Below are 18,326 nucleotides of genomic sequence, written 5' to 3' on the forward strand. Positions count from 1 at the left end.
ATGTTCATTTGGGCTCCTGACCTTTAATAAAAGTGTCAGTATCCAAACATCTGGTCGCCATGGTAACCAGATGATCTCTCTCTCTCTCTCTCTCTCTTTCTGTCTCTGTCAGTTTAACTTTGTCGGGAGGATTCTGGGTCCTCGCGGTCTGACGGCGAAGCAGCTGGAGGCGGAGACAGGATGTAAGATCATGGTGCGAGGGAAAGGATCCATGAGAGACAAGAAGAAGGTAACTTTTAAAACTTTACACGACTGGTTTTATAGATACATGAAGCGGAATCCATGTTCATTTGTTTCTTCGTTTCCCGTCTGACAGCTCGAGTCGTCTCTCCATCTGATTTCTCTCGGTTACATCATGATGATTGACAGTTCATCAGGCCCTCTGATTGGCTGGCTGTCACTGATGGTTAATGATGATGGTTAATAATGAGGCGAGCGTCTGTCTGTCAGACTGACTGATGAACGGTCGTTCCTTCAACTAATAAGGTTTTCTGATTGGTGGCAGCCGATTGGCCAATAGGACGAGTCGTGTTGATGAGCTGTCGTCTGTCCTGAGGATGATGTAAGCAGCGTCTCAAACACCTGAACAAGACACACACACACTGTCACCTTCCAAAAAAAGTGTGGTTCTGGTGGTTTTAAATCTCTTTGTGGTGGTTTTGAGTCTCTTTGTGGTGGTTTTGAGTCTCTTTGTGGTGGTTTTGAGTCTCTTTGTGGTGGTTTTGAGTCTCTTTGTGGTGGTTTTGAGTCTCTTTGTGGTGGTTTTGAGTCTCTTTGTGGTAGTTTTGAGTCTCTTTGTGGTGGTTTTGAGTCTCTTTGTGGTGGTTTTGAGTCTCTTTGTGGTGGTTTTGAGTCTCTTTGTGGTGGTTTTGAGTCTCTTTGTGGTGGTTTTGAGTCTCTTTGTGGTGGTTTTGAGTCTCTTTGTGGTGGTTTTGAGAATGTTTGTGGTAGTTTTGAGTCTCTTTGTGGTGGTTTTTAGTCTCTTTGTGGTGGTTTGGAGTCTCTTTGTGGTGGTTTTTAGTCTCTTTGTGGTGGTTTTTAGTCTCTTTGTGGTGGTTTTGAGTCTCTTTGTGGTGGTTAAGGCTCTGGACCAGGGGCTGGCTCCAGAGCCAGGTAGTTCTGTTCAGTAATCCCTACAGCTGGTCTTTCCCAGAAACTGAACAAAACTTTACTAACCTGTTTAATAAGTTTATGACATTGTTATTTTTTACTTTCATCACTATCAGAAAAATATAAAATATAAAAATATCATCAGTTCTGTTCTCCTGCTATAAAACACTGAGGTTCAAATATGTCCTGACGTCTCTTCTAACGCTGACAGTGACTGAAGTCATAATGAAGCAACAGTGAAGTTACTGAAATGATCATAAAACGACTGAGGAAGGAAGAAGATGGAAACAATTTCAAACATTTCAGGTCAAACTGCTGCAAAAACACACAACTGTTTATCTTTCTGTGTGAGGGATGCTAACGAGGTTAGCCACCTGCTACGCTAACTGAGATACGTGAGACAGAAAGAACAACAGGAGGTCAACAGAAACCAGATGGAGGAGAGAGGAGGAGATAAAAACAGAAATGTGAGAGTTTGATTTGTTGTTTCTGGACTGAAGCCCTGCTGACACACACACAGATGAGCTGAGATAATAAATAAGTCCTCTTTATGTGTGTGTGAGACTAATCGTCCAGTCTGCTGCAGCTCTTCAGGTTGCCGGGCAGATTAAGTGTATCGGTTTTTATTTACTGTCAGTTTTCGAATCATCACCATCATCAGTGATAAGTGTCAGCAGAGCGTCATGTCTACAGTCGGGGGGTAAATGTGTCTGACTTCATCTTCACAGAGCTGCTAGCATGTTAGCTGCAGTTTCCGAGACTTGAATGATTATAAACTTCCTGTTCTGCCTGTCTGTCTTTCTCTCTCTCTGCCCGTCCGTCTGCAGGAGGAGCAGAACCGAGGGAAGCCGAACTGGGAGCACCTGAACGAGGATCTCCATGTCCTCATCACGGTGGAAGACGCTCAGAACCGAGCGGAGATCAAACTCAAACGAGCCGTGGAGGAAGTCAACAAGCTGCTGGTGCCCGCGGTGAGTCACCTGACCTCTGACCTCCACCTGACCTCTGTACCTCATGTCAGTCACTGCTGTCTTCTTCTGTGGTCGATAGTGTTTGTTCCACCTGTGTTCTGTGACCTTTAACTCAGATTAATGACAAGAAGAATTCATCTGAAGGAAATGCACACAAAACAATCTGTACTAACACTTTCCTTTAAGTTCCTTTAAGTTCATTAATGCTCAGTATATAAACAGTTAATAAATGCTGTCGGTAAAGTCGACTGTGCAGAGTTTTAATGCAGCTGAATTCACAATTTAGCTGTTCTCATTTACATATTTTTCAGTTTCCTGTTTTCTGTTTGCTGTCGATAGCGAACGATTCTGAAATTCGATTGCGGCTCATACTGTACACGCTGGGCTGTGATAACCAGCAGTCATTACCTGCTGCTGCTGAAGATAAAATCATTATTTTATGGTCAGGACATCATCTGTCAATAAACAAAAATCCAGGTTCATGACAGCAGCTGTGCTGTGAGATCACTCTGACAGTTAGCAGCAACAAAAGCTTGTTATACAGCCACAAAGCATCTGTTGCCACATCTGTATAAATGAACCTCAGACGTGTGTTTATGCTTCTCGCTGTGTTGTGTTCCGGTAACAGATGTTTTGTGGCTGTACTTGTAATTGTATCACTCATTTTAAATGTCAATATATCTGAACTCACAGCACAGCTGCTGTCATTAAGCAGGATGTGGTTTATTTTATCTGATGATGTCATGATCATAAAATAATGATTTTGCTGCTCAGCATATCTCTTAGTATTTATGAGCCATGATCGAATTTCATACTTTACAACAGAAACTACACTATGAGTTTGGCTTCATTAAGACACAGTACAGGTGATCACAGAGAGCATGTATCCTCTGCCAGTCCACCGCCACAGTTTGGGAACCCGACTGTACAGATTTCCTCATCAGTATTATTGGCTGGACTACAGCAGCAGGACCCGCCCTACAACCACAACCGACCGACCGACCGACCTACCGACTGACCGACTGACTGACTGACTAACCGACCGACCGACTGACTGACCGAGTCACTGAGTGATGAAGTTACAACATTGGTCAGCCAAAGTCGGCTGAAGCTAAATATCCCAGAATGCATTTTGCACCAACCGACAGCAATGATATGGTGGATATTAAGCTGTTGTTGTTAATGTCAACAGGTTTTAGTATTTTCTAAAGTAACCATTTAGATTCCCAATATGTAGTCAGTTTATCCAAATAAAACCTGTTTGAGTAGAGAGGATCTGTGCGCCGCACAGACTGGAAAAAAACTGGACGTCGTCTCCGTGACGTCACCCACTGGTTTGTGGACTCCTGTTTTGAAGCCTCGAATTTGGCGATTTGAACGTCGCCATCTTGGATTTGACCGTCGCCAGTGTGATTGGACTCTCCGGCTGACAGCGGAGACGCTCCGCGGTGGATTTTTATACCTGAACTAATACCAGGACGCCAACTTTTTATTTCTCTGACGTTTTCACATCACAAGCGATGAACAGCAGCATTAAAACACGAGTCTTGCAGGTAAAACATGCGACTCATGCAGCTGTTACATCAGTTTAGTGCAGGGCAGCTGCTCTGCAGGTGCGCTTGATTTGAATGTAACTGCACCCAGAATGCTGCCAAAACTTTCGTTTACAGTTTCCACCGCAGCCTCCATGATCATCGACTGGAAAGAGACAGAAAAGGGAACATAGAGGCTTGAAGGAGAGCGCAGAGTTAAAGCCCCAAATAACATCACTGATAAAAAAAACACAAATGCAGAGTGAAAAACGAGAGACATCCACAGATAGAAACAGATGAAAGAGCAGGAGGAGTTAATAGATAAGTTCAACATCCCAAGATATGAGAGGAAAGTTTTGTTCTTGTAGCTGCACTTATAACCTTTTTTTTTGACTCAAATGTATTTTAACCATGTCAACACTTATATCTGCTGACAACTATTTTATAATGAGTTATAAACCATTTATTAACTGTTTATATATATTAATGATAAACACTGTGTGTGTGTGTGAGGCAGTGAGACAGTGAGACAGGAAGTGCAGTGATTCTGCTGATCCTCACTTCCTCCACTTTCACTTCCTTGATTTCATCTGACCAATGGGGAGCCAGGAAAACGGTGTCGCCGGGCAAGAAAAGAGGAAGAGAACCAGTTAAATTTGTGCGACATAAGACACAATTGGGCTCATGTGACACGTGTGTGTCTGTGTGTGTGTGTGTGTGTGTTCCATGTTGAAATCTGACAGGAAGTGTGAAGTTGGTTTCGTGTTGCAGTGATGTTAAGAGTTGTGTGTGTGTGTGTGTGTGTGTGTGTGTTCAGAAATTGGTTTGAAGGGAAATGATTTAATTTGTTAACTCGTTCTCTAATTAGTTAATTAGCTCGTTGGTGGAGGGTCGGACAGGTGTTAATTCTTCCCTCGAGTGCGTAACTGAAGACTTGCAGGTAGTTTGTGTATCACAGGAAGCGACGTGTGTCGTCATATTATCAGAGCTCAGCGTCTAAACTTTGCTCCACAGCTCCACCTGTGGTCAAAAGCTCCAGAGAGAAGGTGTAAGGTTTGAGGACTCAATAACAGACAGACTTCCTGCAGTGCTGATCGGACAGGAAGCTGCTGTCCAACAGCCCAGAATAACCTGCAGATCTTTATAAACACTCCCTTACATAACACGGACTTCCTGTCCTGTGTGTCTGCTTCCTGTCCGCTCCATTGTTCCTCTGTCATTGATCATCATGTGTCAGTGTTTGTCTGACGGTGACACATGTATGTATATATATATATTATATAAACATATATGTACAGTAAATGTGTATATATGTTTGTGTAGATATATATATATAATACAGTGTAGTTGTGTACAGTAAGGCCCTGATCAGACAGAGCGCGTCTTGCAGGTTGCAAAACATGGGGCGCATCGCACTGCTCTTTTTGTTGAAGCCTACAATTTAAAAAAAGAGCAACTGTTGCTAGGCAACCACCGAGTTACCTGTCCTTAGCTTTTAACTGTTATTTTGCTGTGAAGTAAACGGACTCCTGTTCAGATCATAATAACTACGGTTGGTAAAGTCATGCAGCTCCGTTTATCCAGCAGCTGCCGCCACTGGTTTGTCCTCCATGACTGTTGTCTCTGTTGTTGTCATCGCCACAGAAGGCCCGCCTCCCAATTCATCTGATTGGATAATGGGGAAAAACACACTAATGACATCGGGACTTTTCCGCTCTGAGTTGAAGTTTTTTCAGCGAGCAAAAAGCTTCAATCTCATTGAAAACAATTACAAAAAGCTGCCCAGGCTGCTACAAAGCTCCCTGCTGATCAGGTCCTAAATGTGTAATTAATCAAATATTCTGTTTTTAAAATGAATTGGCTTAATTCTTCTTGGGTTTTGAAAAAAATGTATTAAATGGACAGGATTTGTAATTACTTAACATTTTAGTGATACTGAGCAGGGCTGTGCTCAGTGTATATATATATATATATATATATATATATATATATATATATATATATATATATATAACAGTATATTTATGTGTAGATTTGTGTATCTACAGTATGTGTGTATGTGAGCGTGGTGCCGCTGTGTTGCAGGCGGAGGGCGAGGACAGTCTGAAGAAGATGCAGCTGATGGAGTTAGCGATCCTGAACGGGACGTACAGAGACGCCAACATCAAACCATGTAAGAGACTAACTGACCAATCAGAGGGCAGAAAAACCACACCTGACTCTCTGCTAACATGCTAACATGCTAACACAATCACTGATGGATACATACTAACTACTGTGTCTCTTCCTCCTCTCCTCTTCCTCTTCTCCTCCTCCTCCTCAGCCTCCCTTGCCTTCTCTCTTGCAGCTTCCTCTCAGACTCCTCGTGTCCTCTCTGGCCCCGGCCCGGTCCTTGCCCCGCCCACCACCCTGCGTACACCCGCCCCTGCAGGCCCCGCCCTCATGCCGCTGATTCGTCAGATCCAGACGGTCCTGCCCAATGGGACGCCTCACCCGGGCGTGTCGGCTCTGATGCCGCCGGGCGCTGAGTCAGGTCTGATCTACGCCACACCGTACGACTACCCGTATGCTCTGGCGGCCCCGGCCTCCATCTTGGAGTACCCCCTGGACTCTGGGGGGGTGTTAGGTAAGCCCGCCCCCCCCTGCTCCTGCGACTGCTCCCCCACGCCTCACCACCACCCCCATGGCCAGTGGAGCCCCGCCCCCACGCTGCTCCTCAGACACGCCTCCTGAAAGATAGAAAACAAGCGCTCCTCCTCGCTCCATAACACACACACACACACACACACACACACACACACACACACACACACACACACACACACACACACACGCCTCGTTCACAGTGTGGCGTCTGACTGACAGTGAAGTAAACAGGAAACGCTGCATGGAGGACAGTGATGATGTCACTTCCCTCGGGATAAAATAAAGCATCTATGAATCTAAACAATGATAACAATATAAACAATAATTACATGTTAACAATGATAACATAAATAATAACAGTTAACAATGATAACATAAATAATAACATGTAAACAATAACACTTGACTTGTGTTCTCACTGTCAATAAAACATCAGTTAAAATATAAAATATATCATTTTTAGTCCAACATGAAACATGTTGAATTATAGAATCAGTTTCAGTCTTCGTCCACAGGGCGGCGCCGCACTGCGCCAGCAAAACCTCCTGCTGGAGCTTCGACTGTCAGACGTTTCAGTCGTGAACGAGGCGTTCAGGTACGACCGTGTCAACTTTACTGTAACGTGATTGGCTGAAGATGTTTGTACTACTGTTCCTCTGAGCTTCCTGTCACACAGAACCTCACCGGGTTTATTTAACGAGAACAAACGGATGTTAGAACCGCAAACCATCGCGCTCTGACGTCATGTGACAAGCAAGAGTTTCTGAAACAAATAAAGCCTGTGAATGTGCAACAGAGACGCTGAGCTGAAGCCAACACGGCTAAAACACGCCTCCAACACAGCTAAAACACGGCTGCGTGTTTTGATACTAAACAGACTGCTAACTGTGCTAAACAACAGGCGATTTCTGTGTTTTTTTTCTGTGTCGTACCTGAGTTTTCTCTGATTGGTCAGTTTTGTCTTTTGGAAAATCCGACATATCAGGAAAACACTGAATCTGAGATTTAAAGAATGAAGTTGAAATATTTCAAGAAATAAATTATTGTTTTTAAATCTAATAACATTATGACTTAATTCTTGAAAAATTATGACTTTTTATTTGCAATATTACGACTTTTTTTTCTCAAATTACAAATTATGATTTAAAAAAATTACAAAAAATCTAAATATATTTTTTGTAAAACATAATACATTTTTTTCTTCTCAAAATATGCCAAATTATTATCATAATGTTTTTTCTCCAAAAATATTACAACCTTTTTGAGATATTACATTTCCCTCAAAATTTTACATTTTTGTGAAATATTATGTTTTTATGAGACATAATAAGTTATTTGTAGTTTTACAACTTTTTACAATTTTTTCTCAAAATATTACGCCTAGTTTTGAAATATAATTACTTTTTTCTTGAAATATAATTACTTTTCCCCAAAATATTAAGCTTTTTCTCTCAAAATATTACAATTTTTTTCCTCGTAATATTATGACTTTACTCTGGAAATCTCAGATGATGTTTTTCTAGCAGTGGTCCTGATACTCCATCGTAGGAAAACACTGTGACAACAAATGAAACTGAACGACCTGATGGGGGCGTCGGCCTCATAATGACATCACACGATTTAAATGTCGACCTGAAATCCTTTCAGATCTCACCTGTAACCAGAATCAGCCTCATTTTGTGCCTTAACATGTATTTTCTAATGATTCTCTCTCTATGCGTGTGTAGCTGTGTAGATGTGATGACATACCTGTACCTGTACCTGTACGTACCTGTATGGACTGTTGTGTGACACTGTGGACAGGTGACTCCATGTCTTCCATGACGGTTTGTGGTGTCTGCCGTCTGGTGCAGGTGCGGTGGCCGCTAAAGTTCGGAGACGAGAGCTGCGTGTCCATCCTTACCAAAGGATGGTGACCGCGGGCCAAGGTTAGTCCGCTCAGCTCCGCCCCCTTTGTCTGCGCACCTGCCTTTCCCAGAATGCACTGCCACACCAGTCAGCTGGCATCCAGGGTGTTGTTAACTTAATGCTACAACAATATATGAACCTGATGTATTCCCCATAAATGTGGCCGTTATGGCTCTATGTGTCATGCTAACTTTGCTCTCTCCAGCTCCGTTGTTGAGATTCCAGCGATTCATAAAAATTATGTTTATCACACATGCGTTAAATGTAATTACAACACGTGACTGTGTGAGGAATTACAGTTTGTAAGTCTGTGTCGTCCTGCTCATTGTGTTTTATCCTCCCAACTTGGAAATTTGCAGACAGGAACCATTTTATGTATCTGCTAAGTTCTACTACTTCTCTAGCAGGAACAGATGCTGAGCTATCCACAGCCTCAGACGTAAACAAACCTACATGTGCAGATGAATATGTGGGTGGTTCGGTTAGCCAGCAAGCTTCCGCGGATGTAGTTCCCTATGCGGTTAGCCATAATGGATGCTACAGACAATGGCCACGTTTATGGGAAATACATCGGGTTAAAATAAACTGGAATCTTTCTTTAATCAGACAGACTTTATTTTTCAGGAACTACTTGATAAACCCTGATAGTCCTAATTAAAAACATCTTAAATGATTGATCTGAATGTGACGCCTGATCCTCTAGAGAGAAGACGTCTCACTCTGTTGGAGTTGTTGGAACTACATAAACACTCTGATTGTGCAGTGGTGTCACAGAGTGGAGCTTCTTCCCTCGTAGATGATCTTTGGTCGAGTACAGACACACAAACTCACAGACAGGTTTCATCTTGTCATCAAGTTACTCACAGAAGTTAATTAGTGACAGGAACAGCTGATATACTGTGATATAATCTGATATAATCTGCCCCTGACTGATATCAGCTCTCTAAATATCAAAGTACAGAACAGAGAAAAACGAAAACCTGAACAGAAATAATTTGAAATGGTGAGAACGCCCAACAGCAAACAGAACAGGTGTGTTCTGGGAAACGCAGGCCAGATGTGTGATAGTGATACCTGCCCTGTTCACCAGGTGAGCCCTGTCAGCCAGTCAGCATGTGATCCAACAACAAACAGAAAGTAAATGTTTTCCAAGTTTATTCTTCACAGCAGAACGATGACAGTGTTTAAAATGACTTCCTGATGCTTCCTGTTCCGTTATTTTGAAGACGCCGTGATGTTGATGACAAATAACGGAGCAAACACTTTAACTAGAAATGACTTGTTCCTGTAGCTGTAAGAAGAAAACTTTATTTAAAAAAACTTCAACATTTTAACAAACCGTCTTGTTTGCTGCCAGAGTCGCATGTTTCAGTTTCATCTCTGAGTCCAGGACGGGTTTAGCATGTACATTTACTCAAGTACTGTAATTAAGTACAATTTTGAGGTACTTGTACTTAAGTATTTAAATTTTCTGAATCCAAATTTATGCACCAGAAATTTTTTCTTCTTTCCTACACAAATTATCATCTCACAGTCTCATGCTGCTTATGCACTGATTCACCAGTATTAGTAATGTAGTAATGCCCAATTTCTGCAAAACAAGTACTTTTACTTCTAATACTTGAAGTAAATTTACCTGTTAATACTCTGTTCTTTTACTAGAACAGAGTTTTAAATGCAGAACTTTTACTTGTAATGGAGTATTTTTACTTAAAGGATCTGAGTTCTTCTTCCACCACTGAAACAGGTGGAAGCTGCCTCTGTCCACAAACTAGCTAACTGCTATTAAATAGCAGGTTTCTAAACCTGTCCAATAAACAAGAAACATGTCAACTCACTCTGAGGTGAAACAACTGAAACAGGTGACTCTGACAGAGAAAACAGAGGAGTTCCTGCTTGAAGTTCTCCGCCGTTAAATTCTCGTTCGCTAACAGTGTTCATCCTGAAGTATTTATCTGTGTGCACAGACCAAGTCAAGAAAGAAATGTTTGACTCTTTGCCATGAATGAGTTTAGTTTTTTCCACATTGAATTGGATTTTCAAACAGTTCCCGATTAAAAAGTCGAGTGTTGTCTCTTGCGGTGCTGAAATCAATCTAATCTAAAAAAAAAAACCATAAACTATGATGAGAGAAGAGTTTGAAGAGGAATCTGATGTTTCTGCTGATGATCAGAATGTTTTACATTCTAGTTTTATCTCGAGTTTACAGTACAGCCTCTACAAATACTCAGAGTCTAGCTCGAATACAGAATGATCAAGGTTGAAGTTGTGGCTCCCATGATGTCACAGCAAATCTCTTGACCAATCGGATCATCGGATGGCAGAAAACTGCTGGATATCGTCCAATAGAATCCCAGAGTTCAGGTCACTGTCCATCAGCAGGAGTTTTGTTACTAAAAAGATCAAACTGTAATATTTTATTGATATTGATCAAAAACTAAGCAACATTTAGGTAACACTGACAAACTTAATGAAACAAATCTGATGAAATTGCACAAAGTCCTGGTCTGACCCGCCGTGGTGACGTCTGACTCACTTGAACAGATTTCACTTGTCCAAACGGCTGCTGGTAAAAACTCGCATAACGCCGTCGACATGATTCATTTACGTCTCATCTGTGACGGTGACGGGCCAGATGCTGTCTGTCCGCGGCGGGTTGTGTTCAGGTGTGACCGGTAAACCTGTGTGTTTGCTGGCGTCTGGCTGTGATGGCGGCGGACAGGTGGACGACATGTGGCTCCATCAGCTCCGTGTGGCATTCAGAGACACTGGACGTGATGTCACTGCAAAAAACAAGATGTCATTTTCAACACGAATGAAAAGCTTGAATCTCAAAAATCTTTTCCAGGACAACTTTTCTTTTTTTGTGCATTTTTTCCAATGGAGTTTTTAATGGGTTTCATAAGCAAAACATGGTAAAACCTTCTTTACCCAAAGAACATCATGCTCATTTAAAAGGTTTTAATACCCATAAAAAAATTAACATTAGTTACAAGTTTTTTACCTACCTATAATACTAAAATTTGTTATACTTTTGTTTAATTTATTGCATGTTTAAATTAAAATTGAGAAATAAATAAAACTTTATTGATAAAGATTTAAATTTCAAGCAGAGCTGAAACAAACAGAAACTTTATTAATTACAACTTTGCTCACTTTGGGTTATCAGTCATTTCAATCCATTATCTTATGAAGCTGATAGCTTCAAAAACACTCAGATCATTTATATCTTTACATTTATTAACATTTATTCATTTGGCTATCACCGCGGGAAGCAGGGATGTTGGGGGTACTGCAGCCCGCCTCCGGGTGGCTGAATATCTATGGGCCCATTTGTTTTGTTGTGGGGGGGGGGGAGTCATCACCCCCAACTGAAATGTTCCCGCGGCTCTACAAAAGTCTTGGAGAATACAAGTTTTCCCTGTTTCATTTCGCTCTAATCTATATATTTTTAATTTAGATCATACTTCTGAAGCACTTTTGTCATATGTTTGATATTTTATATATGATTGAAAAAAACTGTCAGAGAAATTCCCTCAAATTGAGACAAAAATGTAAAAATCCAGAAAATGAGTTTCACCATACGCTGATGATACACTGATGTATGTTGTAGAAAAATCGGTGACCCCTGCCATCATAAAACCACCTGGTTGACTGGAAAGAAATCCGTCTTAAAGTTTTAAAGTCAGTGTTGATGTTCTCTTAGGAGGAAGTTTTGTGGTTTGTCGATGGAATAAAGTCAAAAATATCTCACAGTAGTATCTCTCCTGGTTGTGTATTGATGTAAAATGACCAAACAGCCCCACAGATCACTTTGAAGAGACCTGAAAAATGGCTTAAACATTCATGAATTTGAATATTTTTTTCCAAGTTTAATTTATTAAACCATTGTTTACTTTTTGTTTGTTTTTAATTCCTTTATGTAACACAGTTCCCAACAACAAAAGCTGTTTTCAAAGAGCTTTCTACCCTCCTTCAGGAATCAAATTTTAGCCAGAAAAACTGTTGAATTGTTGCATTTATTCATCAATGTATTTCTTAATTTTTCATGGCTGGAAAATAGTTAAAAGCTCTAAAAAATATTGGTGTATGCCATGTGTAACTTTAAAATACTAAATGTAAGCCGCACTTCAGAACCTGAAACCACTTTAACCAATAACAATAATAATACAATTACAAACAAAAGTTAAAAGATGGCCATACGTGACCAATGAAGCTAATAATTATGAAATAAAATCTTTAAAATGAACAAATGTAAATACAATACATATAAAACAAGACATTACAAATGATGTTGAAAACAAACATATCTCAGGAAACAGACGAGAATCACATCATTCAGAAGTTTCACAGCTGTGGACACAAAACAGTTTCTGAATCTTTAACCAACTCTAAAAACTAAAAACCTCAACTTGTGGATAGAATACGTCAGTATTGTGGTTCAGTGTTTAGAGACAGAAACAGTACGATGTTTACACAGCTGATCGTGTTTCTCATCCTGTTTGTCCTGATGAAAAATACAAAGAATTATAACCTGGATGTTCTCGACATTGAACCAACTTAGTTGTGTTGAAAATGATATTTTGTTCAGACTGTGAAGTGTGCGGAGCTGCTGGTTCCTCAACATTTTAAAGGTTTCTTTTAACTCCTTGATGTTACTGAACATAGAAACTCTCCTGGATAATGTTACCATCATGGTAACATTATTTTACAGTTCCTTTAATTTGATAGAAATTTCCCTGAAGTTTTCTGAATACTAGTTTGAAGTGAATACTTAGTTTTTAGTGTGTAGTTTTGTGTGTCAAACTACATTAGCACATTAGGTTGTTTTCTTAAAAACTATAACAAGCACATTTCCCATAATAACACATTACATAACCCTTTCAAAGAAATGTCCTAAGAATTAACAGTTACACAGCAGCTACTTTTTTCTGAAATTATTGAAAAAACCTAATATGCTAATATTAGGTTTAGCATGCAAAACTACACACTGACAACAGAGTATTTTCTGTTAGTTAGAGTTGTCAAAAGTCTACTTTATTTGGAAATTTTGAAAAAGAACAAGAAAAAGAACCCAAATAGCCTATAAGGAGCAGCTAAACCAACTTAATACTCTTCTTAGTTTTTTCTTATAATTTGTATCAAATGTCCCTAAAAAATAAACAGTAAATACCTGCAAATTACTCAAAACATTTCCAGGAAATTAGTATAAAATTAGGGGACCTGTAAAATGAGGTGTTAACATCATCATATATGTTGATGCTCTGACACCGGTTTACATTATGGATACTGAAATGATCCCAAGTGTAATTTGAAGCTCTGTGATTGGCTGTTTGTTAGTGAAATGCACCTTGGGACTTGTAGTTGACTTTGCTCCTTCAGTTTTTACGTCCACAGTCTTGTAGCTTTGACTTTTTTATTAAAGAACCAGATATTTTCTAATACAGCGTTTCATCCTTTGTTGTGATGATTCAATCAATCGAGTTTCATGTCCATCACAAACTGTTAATATTATCAATAAGGAACATAAAGCAGGAACAGTTACTGCAGGAACCAGAGACACCTGAAACATCTCCTCTCACTTCACACCTGTTTTAGAAACAAAACCCAGAACATTTGGAGACGAATCTCCTGGAGGCGCAGTGTCTCAGTTTGTTACGTCTGTTGGATTTATCTTCTTTTCATGAAACAGATGATTTTTATGTCCTCCTCCGCTGCCGCCAGCACAGCAGACAGTTAAAACCTCCGACAAACCTCAAGACGATTATTTAAAGAGAATAAATGTGTCTGAACCTGAGCAGCTTCAGGTCACTTCCTGGACGAGAAGATGAAGAGTATGAATGCATTTTACAAAAAGTATTCCACTTGAGACTTTTTTATGTTTTACTGTAAGCTTCTTTTTATTTCTATTATTTTTTGTTATTGCAAAGAAAATAGTATTTACTTGTGGCTTGTTGAAATATATATATAAAAATATATATAAAACAGGAATGTATATGAAATGTAAGATTTTACTTGTATTTTGCAAAGAGTGAAGAATACAGTAGAGGTCTGTTTAGCAGCTTTATAGTGCCACTGTAGAAATGTTCCTCTATTTTTGAATCTATTTTAGGGCTTTATACAAAAGAAGGGAATTCCCTGTTTATATGCAAGTTTCTATGACATCATGTGAATGATTAAGCTAAGGGCTGTTAGCATGCTACCTGCTCAAACCTTCTGTTAGTAAAAAAAATAGTGTTGCTTTCTATCATTTCAGAAAAGATTTCCATGTTTGTTGTAAATAGAAACAATTCTTTTGAAAAGGCAATAAAAACTATTATTGAGTCAAATAAACAAAAATGTTTACTGTCGTCTTCCTGTTCGACCGCAGTTCTCACTAAATTCATTCCTGCTTCAGACTTTAATATTCACCTTCATCGCCTGCTACTGCTTCTAAAATGGAGGATAAGTTAGCTCAGACTGCTAGCTACGATGCTACACACTGCACCTTTGAGTAGGATTTTTACATTGCTGGAGTACTTTTACATTGCTGTATTGGTACTTTTACTGCAGTAAAGGATCGTAATACTTCTTCCACCACTGCTAACAAGATGTAACTCAGACAGTAAACTAATATATTTCCCTTCATGTCTGACTGTTTGACTTTATCTTATTTTACTGTGAGAACAAGAAGATTCACTCTGTTTGCTGACTGTTGCTTCAGTGTTTATTTAAACTTTTTCTTCCCCCTGCTGAGATCTCTTGTTAGGATGCTGCTAACTCAACATGTCTCCGCACGTTTCATTTCTTACTTTCTCATCCATCATTGTTTCAATAATCGAACTTCACGATATCATCCTGCTGAAACTAACTTCCTTTATCTTCTTTTGTGTTTCTTCTTCTTCCTGTTGTGTTTCCTAACCTCCATCCAGCCGCCGCCCACTAACCCTCTGACCTGTGACCTCCTGTCCCTGTGATGACCCTGCTGCCTGCTGGTCGCTCTGCTTCTGCTGTGGTTTCTGCAATAAAATGCACACACACACACACACACACACACACACAGACACACACACACACACACACACACACACACACACACACACACACATTACAGACCTGCACTGAATCACTCTGAAGCAATACTGAAGGTCTGAACCGTCCACCAATCACAGAGCTCGACCCAGGAGGGCAAACGTCTGTCTGTCCATCATTTCGGTCCAGACTGAAATATCTCAACAACTGTTGGATGGATTGCTGTGAAGTTGGGTCCAGACTGGTTAGACTGGTAACAGACTGGTGAGACTGGGTCCAGACTGGTAACAGCTGACTGAAATTATCCCAACAACTGTCGGATGGATTGTTGTGAATTTTGGTTCACATGTTCACGCTCCGCTCAGGATGAATTATAATAACTCTGATCCTCTGACTTTTCATCTATCGTCATCATCTGGTCAACATTTAATTTTGTCCAATACAGGTTCAATTTTTACCCAGTTTGGATCAATATAGCAGCTGTGATAATGTTATTAGAGCCAGTTTTAGTGGTATTTTTTAATTGACTGTTGGGTTATTTACCCAAACTAAAGCTTGTTACAATCTACTCTTTTTAAACTTACATATCATGGTTTGTTACTGATTGTTAATAATTTGTGTATCTTTTGAATGTCACATCGTTTTGTACAAGAAACAAAACATTTGAGACAGTTTTAGCTAAAGCTTGTTATGTGTGAACACTGGGTCAAAATAACAGATTTCTAAAGTTAACCCGATGTTGTGTTGTTGCCATAGTGATCCAAACTGGGTCAAATTTGAACCAGTGATTTTTTTTTTTAGAGTGTCCCCGCAAAACTAATAACATTACCATCAGCCGCAGCTGTACTTTGTATTAAGCGCTACGTAGCAAATGTTAGCATGCTAGCACACTGAATGAATGGTGAAAAACATTATGGGTGTGACCGCCCGATCTGCGTAGCACATGTGTAAGGAGGTCCGACATCTTGGACAGCTACGTAAGGCAACACCACACCACTCTGATGTGGTTTGTTCAAGTGGTGTTGCTGTACGTAGCTGTCCAAGATGGCTGCCCCTGCTCGCCCATGCGCAACGCAAATCAGGTAGTGACAATGGGCTGTGTTTGCATAGAGGCGCAACAACCAGCTCAAGCAGTGCCCCAACTGTTTTGGTGTTTTCCTGACCTTGAAACTCACTTTGCGCGTCTGTGTGGTGTTTTAGTGACGCTGCACAGGCGGGAGGTACGGTGGCCCTGAGAGCTCAACACACTGCAACTGAGGTTAACATTCAAATAGATGAAACATGATCAAATTAAGAAAACATATTCATCAATTTGACAACACACGCAGTATTTAGAAAATGCGCCGCAAATGAAGACAACACATATCTGTTTGCATGTGTTTTCTTAACTTGCGTGCGTTGAGCTCTCAGCGTCGACGCAGGGAGGTTTGTTCAAATGATGCAGCACAAAGACAGTTGTTGTATTTTGGGTGAAATTTGGTTCTGGATGTTGTGCTGGAAACAGACGTCTCAGAACCAGGTCTGTTTCTGATGCATCATCAATCTGCTGCTGCTTTGGTGTTTTTATCAACAGGATCAAACTAAATACTTGCTGCGAATATGCTGCAATAATAGATTAATGCTTGAAATATGACTAAAACACTGTCCAGCCAAAAGTAAGGTTTAATGTGATTAAAGCAGGGAAGTCAGCATTAGACTATAAATGAATGTGGGTGATTCTTACAGCATCTGTCGTCACAGCTGCTTTATACTGTATGAAAAGCTTCTTAATTAGTTCATTAAATTCCTGCCGCATCTGAGGTAGCCTATAATGTAAACAATTGTAATCAATAGGGAATGACATTGCCAGTCATTTTTTATGATGTGAGTGCTGATGAAGAAATGAAATCTATATTTTTCTATGACGTTGACTGTTCATGTATTTGAATTGACTTTTATAAACATATAAATACAATTTTCTTGCATTTGTCATCACTTTGAGGTTGCCAGGCAACCCGCAGAGACTCCAGGAAGTCACTGCTGACAGCAGAACGTTATGTTACGCCACTTTGTTTCATGTCTCATCTGAGCTACAAGAACAATACAACAACAGTATAATTTGATTATCACAGTTTATCATGACTCTGTCTGCTAGAAACGACCTTCATATGCTGCTGATCTGCAACAGCAAATACATTTAAGAGGAAAATCTAATGCCTCCTGGATCACATTCTGACCCCTGACCTCTGTGATTTACAAGAACCCAACACTTCCTGAACTGGAGAACGATACTGAATAAAATACTTTCCTCCTAAATGTATTTGACTAAACCATTTATTCAGATAAAATGTCATTTTTAGGAGAATGAGTTTGGTTTAGTGCTACGTGTGTTTGAAATGTTTCAATATGATTTTTATTTTATTTCTTATTTTTCTAGATGTGTTTGAAGAGCATAAACCTGTTTTTCTATTTTAAAAAAAAATCAGTTGTGTGTGTTTTTAATGTGTGAATGAAGTAAATGTTGAGCCCATGTTAAATAAACAATAAAAAATAAATAGAAAATAAAATAATAATGATTGAAATCAGTAAGTGACAGTTTGATCCTCGGAGCCACAGACACACATCAGCCTAAATGTAATAAAAAACATAAAACTCTGACGTCATCGTTCATATTGAACCAAACTTTAAAAAGTTTCCAGACATGATTCAGTTTTTTTTTTTTTTATCAACTCAAACGTCTTCCTGTTTGTTTCTCACATGATCAAACTGTCACGTCTGACAGCCGCGACCCGTCTGAAGGTTCAGATCAGAGGAAACCAGCCGCTCATCAGTGATGTCACGGTATTACATCATGTCCCCGCCGAGTGATGTCACACCGTCTGCAGCTCTGAGTCTGATACATCACTGGGAGATTAAGACGTTTTATAATATATACAATCAAAAGCTGTGTTTCCTCTAATGAGCCTTTGTTAAGAGTTTGAGACCTTGACAAGGAGTTTAATGGTATATTTGTATCATTTCCCGCGTACAAGCATTCATTCATAAATACTAATCTCCCCAAAATGTCTGAGATGTGAGACGACAGGTGGCACATTTTGGAAATCAATATATACTCAGCAGAACATCAGCAGCCAAAGTCACTGATGGTGCACTTCTACAGTCACTGAGT

General features: G+C 39.9%; 1 protein-coding gene across 6 annotated transcripts in view; it reads left to right on the forward strand.

Moving 5' to 3' along the window:
• The window catches only part of LOC121911218 (protein quaking-like), a 31,645-nt gene extending 14,026 nt beyond the window's left edge, over positions 1-17,619 (forward strand). For 2 of the 6 annotated variants that reach the window (XM_042432511.1, XM_042432516.1), the window contains 5 exons: positions 113-229; positions 1,938-2,081; positions 5,699-5,786; positions 5,937-6,239; positions 8,063-10,238. In XM_042432511.1, the coding sequence (XP_042288445.1) occupies positions 113-229; positions 1,938-2,081; positions 5,699-5,786; positions 5,937-6,239; positions 8,063-8,175 (765 nt within the window). In that variant the 3' untranslated portion in view covers positions 8,176-10,238. Of the gene's footprint in view, positions 1-112; positions 230-1,937; positions 2,082-5,698; positions 5,787-5,936; positions 6,609-8,062; positions 10,239-15,078 lie in introns of those variants that run through there. The other 4 variants (XR_006099788.1, XM_042432512.1, XM_042432515.1 and 1 more) reach the window with 4 other exon arrangements.
• The last annotated feature ends 707 nt before the right edge of the window (positions 17,620-18,326 follow it).

This window comes from Thunnus maccoyii, chromosome 14 (genome assembly GCF_910596095.1).
Source record: "Thunnus maccoyii chromosome 14, fThuMac1.1, whole genome shotgun sequence".
Lineage (NCBI taxonomy): Eukaryota > Metazoa > Chordata > Actinopteri > Scombriformes > Scombridae > Thunnus > Thunnus maccoyii.